The sequence below is a fragment of the Acomys minous genome, assembly GCF_964271855.1.
Source record: "Acomys minous genome assembly, chromosome: 16".
Taxonomy (NCBI): domain Eukaryota; kingdom Metazoa; phylum Chordata; class Mammalia; order Rodentia; family Muridae; genus Acomys; species Acomys minous.
The window spans coordinates 10,193,238-10,208,534 of record NC_140498.1 but is presented as its reverse complement, the minus strand read 5'-3'; the positions used below and the strand labels follow the sequence as shown (position 1 = coordinate 10,208,534).

The following is a 15,297-nucleotide window of genomic DNA, read 5'->3' as shown; positions in this document are numbered from 1 at the left end:
GAGAGGTTGTTTAATGTAGTCAGGCTGGCTTCAAACTGGACTCCGGGGTTACAAACCCTGCTAGAGTTACAGGTGTGAGCCAACAGCCGCTGGGACTTCAGGCTGGGCTGGGCGGGGAGCGTCCTGGGATTCCTAGCAGTCTTCATCCTAAATCTCCACTCTTAACTCTGTGAAGCAGCCTAGCCCCAGGGCTGGTGAGAAAAAGAGCAGTAAGTGGAAGGTGAGGTGGGGCTACAGAACTCAGGGAAGGGTTGGTCTCTCCAGAGGGTGCAGTCCACGGAGAAGATTCCCAATAATATCTGGGACATAATGTCCCAGTGGGAGTGACAACTGCCACTGTCACCACCCCTAATCAATTAGAGCTCCTCTGATGGATTGTGATGAGAGGCAGCCCCACCCAGCCTTTCTGTGGATTTTCCAACAGGATGCAGCTGCGCTCAGGCCTCAGTTTCCCTACTGTGCATCAGGCCAGGAGGCAGCACCAGGCACCCTGTGACAGAAAAGGGGTCCCAGAACTTACAGCTGACATGGTGTCTACTCCACTTATGCTAGCTGGCTGTCCTGGTGTGCTACAGTAGGCTAGGCCCGGGCAGGTCCCTAATGGGATGTTCTGTTTTAGCAAGAGTGGGACAGACTTGGTACAGTTTGGTGGCATTAATGGAGAGGCTGAGCAAAGAGTTGGAAAGAAAGGGGCCATTGGTGTCAGAGAGGCCAGCAAAGACAGGAAGCCAGCTCTTGAATCTGAAGAGCTGGGTTTATCATGAGGGCAATGGAAGCCATGGAAGGCTCTTGAGGAGAGGGAACGGATGTGGAATATTCAAGGCCCCTGAGTGCCTCTCACAGGCACAGAGTTTGGTGGGAGGCAGGATGGTCTTGGGACTCACTCCCGAGAATACTGTTAGGAGTGGGGTGGGGTGGGGGTGGGCAGGGGAAGAAGGAGAATTGCCAAAGCTCCCAGGGGATGCTGAGGAGGTGTGAAAGAGATGCACTCGGAGCTGCCCAGGGATGGTGCCTATAAGCCAGTCAACACTTTCCAGCTTTCTCATCCTAATGAAGTGTTATCCCTAGAGGACAGCTGAGGTTCAGAGAAGTCAAGTGACCTGCCTGAGGTCACACAGCTGGGAAGCGGCCTTGTCTAGAGCCATAAGCCTGAATCCCATAGTCTGCTGCCAGATGGCTCCTTTGACCCCCAGATCTCCCCAGAGCATGGCCTGGCTTCAGAGTTGGGGGCAGGTCTGAGGTCCTGGCTCTCTCCCTCCCTTGCCCCTCCCTCCAGTTATGGCGACCAGGTGCAGCACTTCAAGGTGCTTAGAGAGGCCTCAGGGAAGTACTTCCTGTGGGAAGAGAAGTTCAACTCCCTCAACGAGCTGGTCGACTTCTACCGAACCACCACCATCGCCAAGAGGAGGCAGATCTTCCTGTGTGATGAGCAGCCGCTGCTCAAGGTAAAAACAGGGCGAGGAACCTGAGTCTGAGGGGCACCTCCCGGCCTTCCCAGAAAACCGGGCCCTCAATGAATGTGGTCCCCAGAGGAGCTAAGCAAGGATGGGGCACAGCAAGGGAGAAGGACCGCGTAGAAGGTAGGGACAGTGCAAAAACTCCACCTTGCCAACACACACTGACATAGTTTGCGGTGTGCAGTACGTGCTCAGTAAATGCTAGTTAATGAACAAATCCATGGACACCCGCTGAGCTGCGCTGTGCACTCTGATTTGGGTTTTGGTTTCAGGGTTTTTGTTTGTTTCGAGGCAGGATCTTTCTATGCAGCCCTGGCTGGCCTGAAATACACTATACAGAACAGATTGGCCTTAAAAATCTCACAGTGAGAAGCCTCAGGTAACTCAGTTGGCAAGGTGTCAGACCTTAAGTCTGGAGGTCCGGGGTTCAAACTCAAGTAGAACTACTTTGCCCGGAGGCAATGGGGCACACCTTTAATCCCAGCCCTTGGGGGGCAGAGACAGGTAGGTCTCTGAGTTCGAGGCCAGCCTGGTCTACATAGTGAGTTCCAGGACAGCCAGGGCTACACAGAGAAACCCTGTCTTAGAGAAAAAAAAAAAGTCTCACAGTGCTCCTCCTACCTAGGCCTCCCAAGTTCTGGGATGAGCCTGGTCCTCTGTACTATGAACACCTTGCCATTCCCGTTATGCAGATGTGGGAACTGAAGCCGAGAGAGCGAGCCAGTTCATGAGAGGCCCCTCCTGGTCTCTGCTCCCCAAGGAGGAGCTGAGCTTAGACAGGACATGGGCAGTGTGACCGACCCTTCAGGGACATGGCCTGGCTAGGCCCAGGATGTAGGGAGGGTCACCCACCCCTAGTCTTCACAGCAACAGCTATTAGCCAGCAGCCAGCTCTTTCATCAAGGAGCCAGGAGCAACGCTCGCTCGCGCTCTCGTTAGGGTGAGGACACCAGCAGCGGACTGGGTTATTAGAGTAGCCTGGTGTTTTGCTTAGAGACCGGGACAAATCAAGACCTGGGCGTATTTAAACTGGAGCACTGCAGAGAGGGAGGGGAGTGTGAGGCCAGCCAAGGCTTGGGGAGGGCTGCCCAACTTCACACAGCCAGGCTTTGTGTTTTCTCCTCTTCCTGATACCTTGGGGGACCTTTCTTTCTTTTCTTTTTTCTTTCTTTCTTTTTTCTTTTTTTTGGTTTTTTGAGACAGGGTTTCTCTGTGTAGCCTTGACTGTCCTGGACTGGCTTTGTAGACCAGGCTGGCCTCAAACTCACAGCGATCGCCTGCCTCTGCCTCCCAAGTGCTGGGACTAAAGGCGTGTGCCACCACCGCCCAGCCCTCAGGGACCTTTCAACCCTTAGCTGGGCCTCAGTTTCCCCTCCATTCAATAGGATGAGCTGAGGGGTTTGGCTTACCAAGAGAGATACCCTGACTTCAGAGACTCCAGGGGTGCCCACATGGCTCCACTGCCTGGCCTCGTGAACTAAAGTCTGCTAGAAGCTCCTGGTTTCTGGTACCCAGGGTCCCAAACCTTGGCCCCTGCTGTTCACTAGCTAGGCCAGCTCTGCTTGGTAGAAGGGCTGACCTGCGCTCCCATGTATGTACTGGCTCTGCCAGAGCCCTGGGGTTACCCACTGCCAAGGGGGGGGCAGGTGGGGGGAGGTGGCAAGGTGAGCCTCTTCCTTCCTGGGCAGAGCCCGCTGATCCTATCATGTTTTGAAGTTCTGCAGGCTCAGCAGAGGCAGAGGAGAGGGCACAGCAGGCGCCTGACAAGAGCAGTAGGGAAGACACTGGGGCTAAGGAGGCAGAGATGAGCAGGAGTTACACCCAGGACCCAGGACCCAGAGCAGAGAGCAGACAGCAGGAGCCGGGTTCCCACTTCCCCAAGCTCCAGGGGGCTGTGGCAGAAACTGCTCCTTAGTGCTTTCCAAGCTGTGAAGCACTTCCATGCCTGGCATCAGTTTCCATGTTTATGTGTGCCCAGAGGTAGGGAATAAGACCCAGAGAGAGCGGGGCGTGGTGGCGCACACCTGTAATCCCAGCACTCTGGGAGGCAGAGGCGGGCAGATCTCTGAGAGTTTGAGGCCAGCCTGGTCTTATACAAAGTGAGTCCAAGACAGTTAAATCTACACAGAGAAACTGTCTCAAAAAACAAAAAACAAACAAAAAAAAGCCAGGTGCTGATGGCGCACACCTTTAATCCCAGCACTCGGGAGGCAGAGGCAGGTGGATCACTGTGAGTTTGAGGCCAGCCAGGTCTACAAAGCAAGTCCAGGACAGCCAAGGCTACACAGAGAAACCCTGTCTCGAAAAACCAAAAAAAAAAAAAAAAAAAAAAAAAAAAAAGACTCAGAGAGAACCAGGGGCCTAACCAAGTCCCACCCTGGATTTAAGTTCCGCCCACTACGTAAGCTCATCCCCCAGCAGAGGTTTACTTCTCCCGTAGGGCTCCTGGGGACAGACAGTTCGCTGCCTCCTAAGGCCCCTGACTATTCTGCCTTCTACTCCTCCACAGCCACCCCGGGCCTGCTTTGCCCAGGCGCAGTTTGACTTCTCGGCACAGGACCCATCTCAGCTCAGCCTCCGCAGAGGCGACATTGTGGAAGTCGTGGAGTGTGAGGATCCACACTGGTGGCGGGGCCGGGCCGGCGGGCGCCTGGGCTTCTTCCCACGCAGTTACGTGCAACCGGTACACCTGTGACCCCACAAGACCAGAGGAGCGATGCTCCGGCCTCAGCTTCTTCACACTAAGCAGGACCAATGTTGGTCACCAGCAGGCTGGGAGCCCAAGCTTCCGGCCTGACCGCTTCCCATTGGTCTCTGGGTTCGTGATGTCACCCATCCGCCACTGACAGAGGCCCATCTTCTCCAGAGTTGAGGACCAACTGCTAATGGCTAGGGCCCAGCTCAGAGAGTATTCTCTTGAGTAGCCACCTGCTCCTGTCTTCCAAAGGCCCTTTGGGTTGTGCAAGTTGCTGGGAACGTGGCACAGCCTTGGGCAACCTGGGCTTCCATAAGAGTACAGGGTAGTCCCTCCCACTTGAACCACTTGGGACTTCCTGTCCTTACCCCTCCAGCACTGGAATAGGGCTATATAAAGGTGAATCCCATCGGAAGAGGCACAATGGGGATAAAAGGCATGCAGTGGGTCCCCTCCTGTTGGCTACAGGCAAAGACCCACTCAGAGGCCTGGCTACACAGGTTCAGGAGGAACAGCCAGCCTATGGCCAGCACTGAGTGAATGTGAAGGCCCAAGGGGGTGGTGCCTTGGCCATCAGGGACCCTGAGCTGCCCTTGCCTAGAGTCAGAGCACCTTCAGATTGGGAAAACTGAGTCAGATTTGGCAAGGCCTGGCATGGTGAAGGGCTTTGGGCGAGACAGACAGACAGACAGAGAACCTCTGTGGTTGTCTTTAGTCCCTTGAAGAGCCCAGGCTGCAGGCACCTGAGGTTCTCCCTGAGTCCAGGGCTGGCCCAACACCCTTCAAGCTGTGAGTCTGGCATACCCTATGCTCCCAACCTGTACCTGCATATTCAAAATAAAACATTAACCAGTAGACGTCTAACAAAATCTTTCTCCCCGACTCTGACTTCTTTAGTGCTGTTTTAAAATGATTCTCCACTCTGTTTTCAGAGCTCCAGGTCTGCTGGCTCAGCCAGATGTTTGGTACTGTACACAAATTTTGTTTCCTTGGATTTCTATATCCGAGCTAGGGAGGAAGGTGGCCCTGAGGACTTGATGCTCCCACCTTTCCACTGGGGTGGCAGCATCAGGCAAAATAGGCGTAGAAGAAGATGTTGACACACATGAGGAAGATGGCGTTGAAATTACACATGCGAGTCCAGAAAGCACGTTTCTGGGGTGTTTGGCCATCACCTAGAGGAGGTTGAGGTAGGACGGTGAGGGATTCAGGCTATCCTTGGGTGTCTGTACCTCCAGCCCCAACCTGGGGGTAGGATGAGGAGCAAGGCCAAGGTTGCCTGCTTACCTGCATTGGTTCCTAAGGACTGGTTGGGAGCCAGAGTCCACCAGGTGAGGTTTTCAATCTGTAAGGAAGAGGTGCCAGATGTGTGGCAGGAGGGAATGGCCCCAGAGTGGTCAGTTAAAGAAAGAAGCTTAGTTCAAAGACAGGGTCTACACCAGAAAAGGGTAGAAGTCAACCGTGAGACTATCTGGAGTCAGAGAGGGGCAGAGATCTGCATGTGAACAGAGTCAGGGATCCATCAGAGACAGGTCAGAAATGGGGCCTGTGGTAACTGGGGTCAGGAGACAGGACTGCCTCACCTGCCTTTGCTGAGGGGGCTGGCCCAGGAGGCTCCCAGCAGCTGCTACAGCACAGGTGAGGAGGAAGAGCGCAATGGCAAAATGCAAGTAGTGTACACTCCGGAGCAGGGCTGGCCGCGTGTCTATTTGGCCGCAGGGTGGCTCAGGGTACAGGAATTCCAGGACCAGCCTCAGGGCGCCCACCAGCAGCCCAGCCATCAGGCCCCAGAAGGCCCCCTGGGGAAAGGAGAGACAGTGGAAGACCTCAAAGGACTCACAGGGCAACCCTTTAGGGAACCCCACCGGACCTGTCTGCGCCACCTACCTGCTCATTGGCCCTCCGCCAGAAGATGCCCAAGATGAAGATGGCAGTGACAGGGGGCGCCAGCGAGCTGGTCACTGACTGCATGTAGATGAAGAGCTGTCCGCTGTTGGAGCTCTGCAGGACAGGGATCCAGGCCACGCTCACACCGATGAGCACCACGATGACCAGCCTGTGGGGCAGCAGTGGCCAGCCTTGCCTCAGCTCTGCACCGCCCCTGATCCCCAAGACCTGCCTCTGGTTCCCTCTGCCCCTCTCGAGGCCACCAGGAACCAGGAGCTCTTGCTGCTTCCCCTGCCTTAGGTCCCTGCCAGTCCCTCAGCTCTGCTCCTGTCTCCTCCGCTCTGTGTGCCACATCTGCTGGCATGCACGTGCTTGAGTCCTGCTGTATTTTCCTGAGCTCGCCAGGCATTTGGGGGATGGGTGAATGACAGTGGCCCTCGCATCCAGGCCAGCCTAGTGGGGCTTAAATTACTCACGGATCTTCTGACTCCTTGGCAGAAACCGCACCATCCCAGACAGCATACTCTTGGCTCTCGGCCCTCGGCCCTCGGTGGGTGACCCCCAACCTACCTGCTAGCGGCCCCCAAGTGCTTCGCTCTTCCAAAGGCCATGTTGGAGGCTTGGGGTGCTTTGGGGCTGGACTTGCAAACAAACCCACCTGTCCCACGGCTGAGAGGGAACCCAGGGACAGTGTGGGTCTGGGGGCTTCCCGGGGAACCCTGAGACCTCAAAGGTTGAGCCGGAAGCCCACATGGCTGAGTGCCCTCACCCGTCACCTAGAGGTATGGTGGGCGAAGGCTGTGGCCCTGGGCCAAGCAGGACAGGGGTTGGGGGTGGGGGTGGGGAGACTGTGTGCAGGTGGGTGGGTCCTTCCCCCGCTTTTCCTCTTGGCCAGGCCTGGGGCAGAGGGTGGCAGGAGGAGGAGGAGAAGGAGGAGGAGGAGAAGGAGGTGTCGCTTTGATTGAAGCTAATTAACCCTTATCCTGGCGCACAGCTGGGCGCGGCCTCTTCAAAGGCAGGCTGCTTCCACCGACACACCCTCCACCTTTCAGCCCGAGGGTCTAGCAGCTCCTGGGCCTCGAGAAGAATCTCACAGTGGGCCTTTGGTTCAAACCGGGCCCCTGATGAGCAGGCGGCTGCCTCTCCCTAAAACAGCCTCCAGGGGGCGTGCATACATCCAGTCTCTCTTAGGTGGCTGGCCTGGTGTGTGTTGGAGAGGAGGGGGCTCTGAGGCCTCCATAGTGCCCAACCGGACATAGAGCCAAGGGGGGGGGAGGGGAGGGGGCAGAATGGGGGCAGCAGGGAGGGAAGTAAAGGTGGGGTCATCACTGTCAATTCACAACACCCCAACCTGTAACGTGACAGCTCTCTGGTTTACAGTGAAAACAGCTTTGAAGAGCCAGCTTTGGGAAGGCCAGGGAGGCAGTCACAGGCCTAGGTGCTAGGGCTACTACAGTCCCAGGCTAGAGAACAGAGCACCCACTGAGGGGCAGGGAGATGTCCAGACCCAGGGCCTAGGAGTTGGGAGTCTGAAGGGGCTTCCTTCAAGGAAAAAAGTTGTCTCAGAGGGACTAGTCAAACAGCAGCTGCAGAGAGGCAGGAGCAAACAGGTGGTCAGAAGTCATGTGACCAAGTCTGGTCGATAAGAACTTGAGCTGCTACAGAGGCCAGAGGCTCGCTGCCTACAGATGAGCTCATGACATCCAGGCTCCCAGGCATGTCCCGACAGGGCTTTTCTCACAGAAGCCTGCTGCTTTGCATCACCGGGACAACTGCTGGGAGAGCCCCTGCCCCAGGCCCGGCAGCCCCACTCCAGGAGGAAGGCTGCAGTTGGCCCTTGTTAGCGGGAAGAGAGCAGGCACACTGGGAGACCACTCTCCGTTGCCCTGGCTAGTCCCTCCCAGGGACACCGCCAAGCACAGAGGTGAGGCAGAAGCATCCCACAGGGAGGGGGATTTGGACATATTATGGTCCCACATGTGAGGGAGGGGTCAGTGGTCTGGGACACAGTGGGGAGTGCTCACTCTACAAAGGATAGGACTCTTAGCAGAGGCCGTGAATGAGGCTGAGTGGGGTGGGCTGAGTGAGCCAAGGAGAAGCCAGCCCAGAGGAAACCACAGGTCCTCAGATGGCCCAGGCTGTTGGAGGTCTGAGACTAGGGGCCACCCTTGTGGCCTGGGTGTGGCCAATTTTAGGATTAGCTCTGGGATCCATTCACAGTAGTTGAGGCAAACCAAAAGGCTCGGAAAGATCTCCCCGGGGTGTGCAGTGGGGAAGCAGAGCTAACCCCAGTTATAGGAGTCAGCTTAGGATTGCCAAGCGTACTGCAGATACTCTGGCCTTTTCCTTCCTTTCTCTGCTTAGCAAATTTCTATGCATCCTTCAACCCCCAGATCTGGTGAGGATTCCACAGGCAGTTGGTGGCGTCACAGATGCCCTTCCCTGCTCCCCTCCCCGTGACCCTCCCGTACCGTCCCACCAGCAGCAGCTCCCGCTCTCCTGCACAGGGCCGCAGCCGCCTCCAGATGTCCATGGTAAAGAGCGTGCTGCTGCTGTTGAAGATGGAGGTCAGCGACGACATGAGCGCGGCCATCATTCCCGCTATCATCAGCCCTCGAAGACCTGAGGGAGGAACAGGGCCCCCCACAACTGTGACCCTGCACCACTGGGAGGAAGACATACTGCCAACATTGGAAATGAGCCCTGATTCAAAGGGCAGCCTGCGGCTGGGGCTGCGGGAGACTCCTGAAAGGGCTGTGAAGGCTGAAACCCCGGAAACAATTACCCAGTGGCGGGACTGTTCTCAGCCCTGGTGTAGCCAAAGGCAGCTCCAGGGAGGGAGGCAGAACAGTGGGCCGGGGAAGCAGGCATGGGACCCTTTGCAGGGAGGTCACACCTAGCCAGACAGTGGCCTACTCCATGGAACTCCCTGCCACACCACTTCCTGCACACAGCAGGTCCCAGCAGGTGTGGTGGGTCCCTTCTCCTTGTCTCTGGGAAAGAGCCTTGGTGGAGGTGAGGGCCTGAGGACTCCACCCTACTAGTTCCTGTGAGGGAAAGGTCCCCAACTAGGCAAGGCAGCATTTTTGGGGAGTTAGGGGGTCCAAAGGACTCAGTGCCATGATCAGTCTGATCACCTCTGTGTGTTCCGCCTCTACAGCAAACAGACTCCTCGCCTCTCTACCTTCTACTCCTGGAAAAGGTGGCAATGCAGCCTGACCTCAGTGCTACGGTGCAACTTCTAGGCACCCCGGGACCTGCCCTGTTCACTCCTTAGGCTGCCTAGGATGGGGCCCAAAGGAAAGCGGGTTAAGTCATGGTTCTCACAAATATTTATCCACCTTCCTTGGTGTTTGGGAAGTGGGTTAGACTTGGTGTTTATTGTACCCATTTTTCAGACAGGGAGCTCAAGGCCTAGAAAGGGCTGGAGGCCCAACAGGTGTATGTCAGTGCTAGGCTGAGTCCTTGGCTCAGTATGGAAGGGGAGGCACAGCCGGAGGTGGGTGTCTACCGTGTGGTCAGGCCCTGTGCCAGGCAGTGTCCCTGTGTCATTAGGCTTAATCCTGGCAACAGATCTCAGGGTGGGTAGGCTCATTATCCCCAATTTACACATGAGGACATCAGGCTCCAAGCAGAGAAGTGAGGTGTGCCAAGTACCTCCATCGGCACATAGTAGAGCCAAGTTTATTCCCAGGTACATGTACCCACATCCGGGGTTGGCCCTACGGGGAGGAAGGGCAGAGGCAGGGAGGAGCCTCAGCATCCAGATGAGTCAAGAATGTAGGAGGCAGAGAGCTGGGCTTAGGGTGAGACTTCCCCTGGCACTAGTCCACTGCTTCTGCTTGCATACTTCCTTGGCTGGGGAACCCGTCACCCAATGTTAGATTAGCAGGGCTACCACCAGAACCCCTGGGAAAGCCAGAACCTGCCCCACAGCTCTCCTTACTGGCAACAGGGAGCTCATTGTGAATACTGGTGCTGAGGGCCCTGGACTCCTGATCTCAAAGGAATAAAGCAATGAACTTCGGTTTGCATGTCATCCTAGGCTTCAGTTTTCCCATGTGAGAAGGTATTGATAAAAAGGTCATGACAAGGCAGTAGGTGGTAGCCTTTCTTCAAAGGTAAAATGCAGCCGGGCCGTGGTGGCGCATGCCTTTAATCCCAGCACTCGGGAGGCAGAGGCAGGCGGATCTCTGTGAGTTCGAGGCCAGCCTGGTCTACAAAGTGAGCCCAGGACAACCAAGGCTACACAGAGAAACCCTGTCTCTAAAAATCAGAAAAACAAAACAAAGTAGAGGTAAAATGCATGGTCAGGTTTGTAGCAGCTGACATGCCTGTGACCTTGCAGGGTCACCTCACCTATCTAAATCTTAAAAAAAAAAAAAAAAAAAAAAAAAAAAAAATATATATATATATATATATATATATATATATATATATATCTGTATGTGTGTGTGTGTGTGTGTGTGTGTGTGTTTTGAGACAGGGTTTCTCTGTGTAGCCTTGGCTGTCCTGGACTCACTTTATAGACCTGCCTGCCTCTGCCTCCCGAGTGCTGGGATTAAAGGCATGCACCACCATGCCCAGCTCAAGATTGATTGATTGATTTTATGTGTAAGTATATTTTCTTTTGTGGGTTTATGTGTATCACGTGTGTGCGCAGGAGCCCTCAGAGGCCAATAGAGAGGGTCAGATCCCCTGGAACCAGAGTTACGGGCGAGCCTCCATATGGTGTTGGGAACCAAGCCTGGATCCTCCGCAAGAGCAGCACCAAAGCAGCTCTCCAGCCCCAAGTTCCCCATCTTTAAATGCAGATGAGTCCATCCGAGCAGTCTGGGGAAGAAGAGCGAGCTGACATGTGGGAAACCTGGGTTTTTACTTAGGATCACTTCTGACTGGCCAATTGGACGGCACAGGGACTGATTCAGGATACAATGCAGACCCCACAACTCCAACCCTCCCTCACCAGGACCTTTCACCTTATATGACATAGAGACTCACCTACTGGCATCAGCTCCATGACCAGCTTCGGGTAGGCAACGTTGGAGCAGCCAATCTCAGCCCCACAGGCCCGCAGACACTCGGATGGTACCACACAGGCCACATCATCTGTAAGAAATAATGCCTGCGCATCACACACACACACACACACACACACACACACACACACACACACACACAGGACTAGCTGGTATGCTCAATGGCCCCTCTGACTCCTTACCTAGTTCCCAGGGCTAGCCCCTGGTTATTATTTTCTCTTCTGCTGTTCCTATCACTGGCTTTCATCTTGCTCCCTATTCCCAGCTCCAAGCCGGGGTGCTATGCCTTACCTGTGACTCTGTGCAGGTACTTGTTCCACCTACACCCACCCACCCATCACCAGCCTCAACCACTCCTCCTCCTCCTCCTCCTCTTCCTCCTCCTCCTCCTCTTCCTCCTCCTCCTCTTCTTCTTCTTCTTCTTCTTCTTCTTTTTCTGAGACAAGGTTTCTCTGTGTAGCCTTGGCTGTCCTGGACTCTCTTTGTAGTCCAGGCTGGCCTCGAACTCACAGCAATCCGCCTGCCTCTGCCTCCCAAGTGCTGGGACTAAAGACAGGTACCACTGTGCCCAGCTCAACTGCTCTCTTCTTAAGGTGGAAAGTAGAAGGAAGACAGGAGAGGGCTGCAGCTGGTCTCCATGCCCACTCATGCGTGTCACGGGGCAGCACGTTATCCATAACCTCTGTCTAGTGCCCCAGCTCCCAGGACCATCTTACCTGTTTGTGCTTCTGTGTATACATCTGGCACTTGAATGCCTTCATATCTCTGCAGACACAGGCCCTCCTCCCTGTGTGCCACTGTCCTATTGACATTCGTGGCCACCTCTGCTTATCTCCTGCTCCTCCTCGGAGGCTCCTGACTGCCCCCACCTGTCCACCTGCCTAGAGCTCCTGAGGCCCAGGATGGGTTCCTGCTGTTTGTTTACCATGCCACCTTCCTCACCGCCCTGGAGTACGCCAAGGGCCGACACCAGCTTGAATCATCCCAAGTTCCAGGCATTGCCCAGCCCAGGGCTGGGCCCAGAGGAGACAGTCTGAACTTTTGCTGAATGAAAGAATGAGTAAGTGAGAGGAAGGAGAGGAAGGAAAGACTGAGGAAGAGAAGGAGAAAGGTTCCTAGGAAGAGCCCCATGCGGTTCAGGCACTTTCTCCCACCTCCTGACCCAGGGAGTTTTACAGCACTGAAGAAGACATAATTGCCTGAGACACACAGACGGACACAGAACAACAGACCTGGGACCCTGCGGAAGACTCCTGAGACCTTGTAGGCCAGGGATGCAGACAGATTTGCATCCTGGTCCAGCCCTGCAGGTTCTACCACTGGATGACCCAACCCTCCTGGGAGGAACAGAAGGCATCCCAGCACACAGTGACTCTTAAAGCCAGATGAGGGGATTCCCCTAAGTTCACTGCACCTGACCCAGACCCCAGCTGGGGCCAGACAGCAGCCGAGGCAGATAGATCACGAGAGTGTCAGCTCTGAGGCACTTGGAGCCAGCAAGGGTTCTGGCTTCTGCAGTCAGGGGGGATCCTGCTAGGCTCTGGCTTTCCCAGGGCCCCTCTATCCTGCAAGGTGCCATCCCAGAGCCCGGAACTACCCCCCACATCCTCCTTTCCCACGGCCATTGCCAAGTCCAGCTTGTTTCCTGGGACAGGATGTGCATCTCCTCACTGCGCCTTCTATCTACCAGTCTGCCCATGGCCTGTCCTAATCACCATCCTGGGATGGCTCTCCCATACTCCACAGAGGATCCCAAGGCTTGAGCCCTTGGTCACCTCATTTCCCCACAGCAGGCAACATCCAGGCTTTCGTGGGCATCTCTGAACCTCTGCGTCTGCTGTTCTCGCTCCTTGGATCACCTCTCCCTCCTCACACACCCAAGGATCCCAAACTCATTTCTCTGGACTCACAGATGTTTGGCTTCTCCAGGTCTGGTAGCAATATCCTCTTCTGCCTTACAGCTTCTGTCAGCCCTGCTCCCCATCACACTAAGGCTAAGGGGTCCCTAGGAGAATCCTGGGTTTCAGCCATGCCTAGCACAGCCATGCTAGGCGAATGCTGCCCACGTTTACTGACCTTCTCCCAGGGGAGCTGCCGGGTGCACTGCCTCAAAGGGTAGTTAAGATCCTCTCTACATTTCCTCCCGTATATGCTAGCCCATCTCAGGAACCAGCCCAGATACTGTTTGGCTAGTAGGTGCTGGAAAAAAGCACATTGTCTCCAGTTGGAAAGCAGTTTCCCCAGACCCTTGCTGTATGACGCTGGGTGATCCTTTAATATCTTGAAGGCTGTTTCCTCTTGTAAAGGACAAAAACTTAACCTCGACTCTCAAACCTTCTGTAAACTTAGCTCAAAATTGATCACAGATTTTAATGTGCAATATTAACAACTGATGAAACTTCGGAGGCTAGATCAAAAGCTCTTTGACACTACACCAAAAGGATGGCCTCTGACAAGTAAAACTGATGAAGTGACACCATCCAAATGCACAATGTGACACCTGTAAAGAAGATGAGGACACATGATGTAACTGGGAGAAGCCACACGCCCTCCACATGCCAAACAAAGACTGTACCTACAATATACAAAGGGTGCTAGAAACTCAGCAACAGAAAGGAAGCCGTCAAGAAATTGGCAAAGCTACAGACAGAACGTCACTGAAGAGGGCATACTGCAGGCAAACCAACATCTGAGGTGCTCGGTGACTGTCCCAGCTAGTTTTTATGTCAACTCCACACAAACTACAACTGCTTGAGAAGAGGAAACATCAATTGAGAAAATGCCTCCGTAAGATTAGTCTGTAGGCAGGTCGGCAGAGCATTTTCCTAACTAGTGACTGATGGGAGTGGTGGGGCCACCCCTGGGCTGGTGGTCTTGGGTTCTACAAGAGAGCAGACAGATCAAGCCACGGAGAGCAAGACAGTCCATGGCACTCTTCCATGGGCTTTAGTTCCCGCTTCCAGGTTCCTGCCTTGAGTTCCTACCCTGACTTTCCAGGAGGATGGATGGCAACCTGGAAGTATAGGGAAAAATAAACCCTTTCCTTCCCAAGTAGCTATTTGTCATAGTGTTTCATCAGAGCAATGGAAACCCAAGCTAAGATAACAAGAAAAGCCACCAGGAGTACAGTTAATAGCACAACAAGACTACGGAGTATAGAGTTCTTGCCTACTGTATGAAAGGCTAGGCTCCATCCCCGTCACCACAAAATAAGGAAGTAAACAACAACAGTAAGATGAAAGACATTGACGTTGTTGGTGGGGTTGGAAAATGGCCCAGAGTGCTAGATTACACCCTGGAAGTTTGCTAATGACACCGCCATTTCCACAGGACCGGGGGATAGACAATGGCAGCCAGGTTCAGTTCTAATGAGTAAGGTCTCTACAGTGTCACAATTCTTCTACCCCTCAACCCTGCAACCCTGCAACCCTGTAATCCTCCTGCCCCAGCAATTCCAAGTCTTGGGATTACAAGTGTGTACATCTTATTCTTTTAGCTTCTTTGTTTTTTCGAGACAGGGTTTCTCTGTGTAGCCTTGGCTGTCCTGGACTCGCTTTGTAGACCAGGTTGGCCTCGAACTCACAGAAATCTGCAAATGGGCACATCTTGATGGTAATAGTTGTTACATAAATACATACATAAAGGGGCTGGAGAGATGGCTCAGTGGTTAAGAGCACGGCCTATTCTTCCAAAGGGCCCAGGTTCAATTCCCAGCACCCACATGGCAGCTCACAACTGTCTGTAACTCCAAGATCTGACACTTTCACACCAATGCACATAGATTAAAATTAAATAAAATATTTTAAAAAATACTTACATATAACAAGGTTATGTATCCCCCTACACCCACCCAGCACACACAAACACCCTCAGATACTGGTGAGGATCTGATGCAGGTCTTTGGATGGTACCAAAGTGTTTTCTGGTCAAGACAGTTACATAGATGATATGCTGCTGCCAGAAACGGGCCAAAGGCACTAATAGCCTCCAGTATACTTTTTACAACTTCTTGTGACTTGACCAAGAGTGGGGCAGATAAAGAGCCTTCCAGCCAGGGGCTGGGTTCCTTAATGAAGCCAAGAACTCCACAGTGCTAAGAAGAGTATAAACTGAGGACCAATACAGTTTTGCAGGGGGTCCAAGACTCACACCACTGTCCTTCTCTGTTCCTTGGGAATGGGAGGTGAGGGGGTGATTCTGGTGGCTGGGGGTTTGGGGT

At 54.1% G+C, this 15,297-nt stretch overlaps 2 protein-coding genes across 3 annotated transcripts in view; one reads left to right on the top strand and one right to left on the bottom strand.

Moving 5' to 3' along the window:
- Positions 1-4,292, top strand: part of LOC311585556 (GRB2-related adapter protein) — a 57,951-nt gene extending 53,659 nt beyond the window's left edge. Inside the window, exons 5-6 of the mRNA XM_084760928.1 lie at positions 1,277-1,445; positions 3,967-4,292. Of these exons, the coding sequence (XP_084617054.1) occupies positions 1,277-1,445; positions 3,967-4,152 (355 nt within the window). The 3' untranslated portion in view covers positions 4,153-4,292. The remainder of the gene's footprint in view (positions 1-1,276; positions 1,446-3,966) is intronic.
- Positions 4,293-4,845: 553 nt separating this feature from the next.
- SLC5A10 (solute carrier family 5 member 10) overlaps positions 4,846-15,297 on the bottom strand; it is a 47,817-nt gene continuing 37,365 nt past the window's right edge. For both annotated transcript variants that reach the window (XM_084760902.1, XM_084760903.1), the window contains 6 exons: positions 11,041-11,148; positions 8,511-8,661; positions 6,040-6,208; positions 5,736-5,951; positions 5,440-5,497; positions 4,846-5,327 (listed from right to left, as the gene is read on the bottom strand). In XM_084760902.1, the coding sequence (XP_084617028.1) occupies positions 5,221-5,327; positions 5,440-5,497; positions 5,736-5,951; positions 6,040-6,208; positions 8,511-8,661; positions 11,041-11,148 (809 nt within the window). In that variant the 3' untranslated portion in view covers positions 4,846-5,220. The remainder of the gene's footprint in view (positions 5,328-5,439; positions 5,498-5,735; positions 5,952-6,039; positions 6,209-8,510; positions 8,662-11,040; positions 11,149-15,297) is intronic.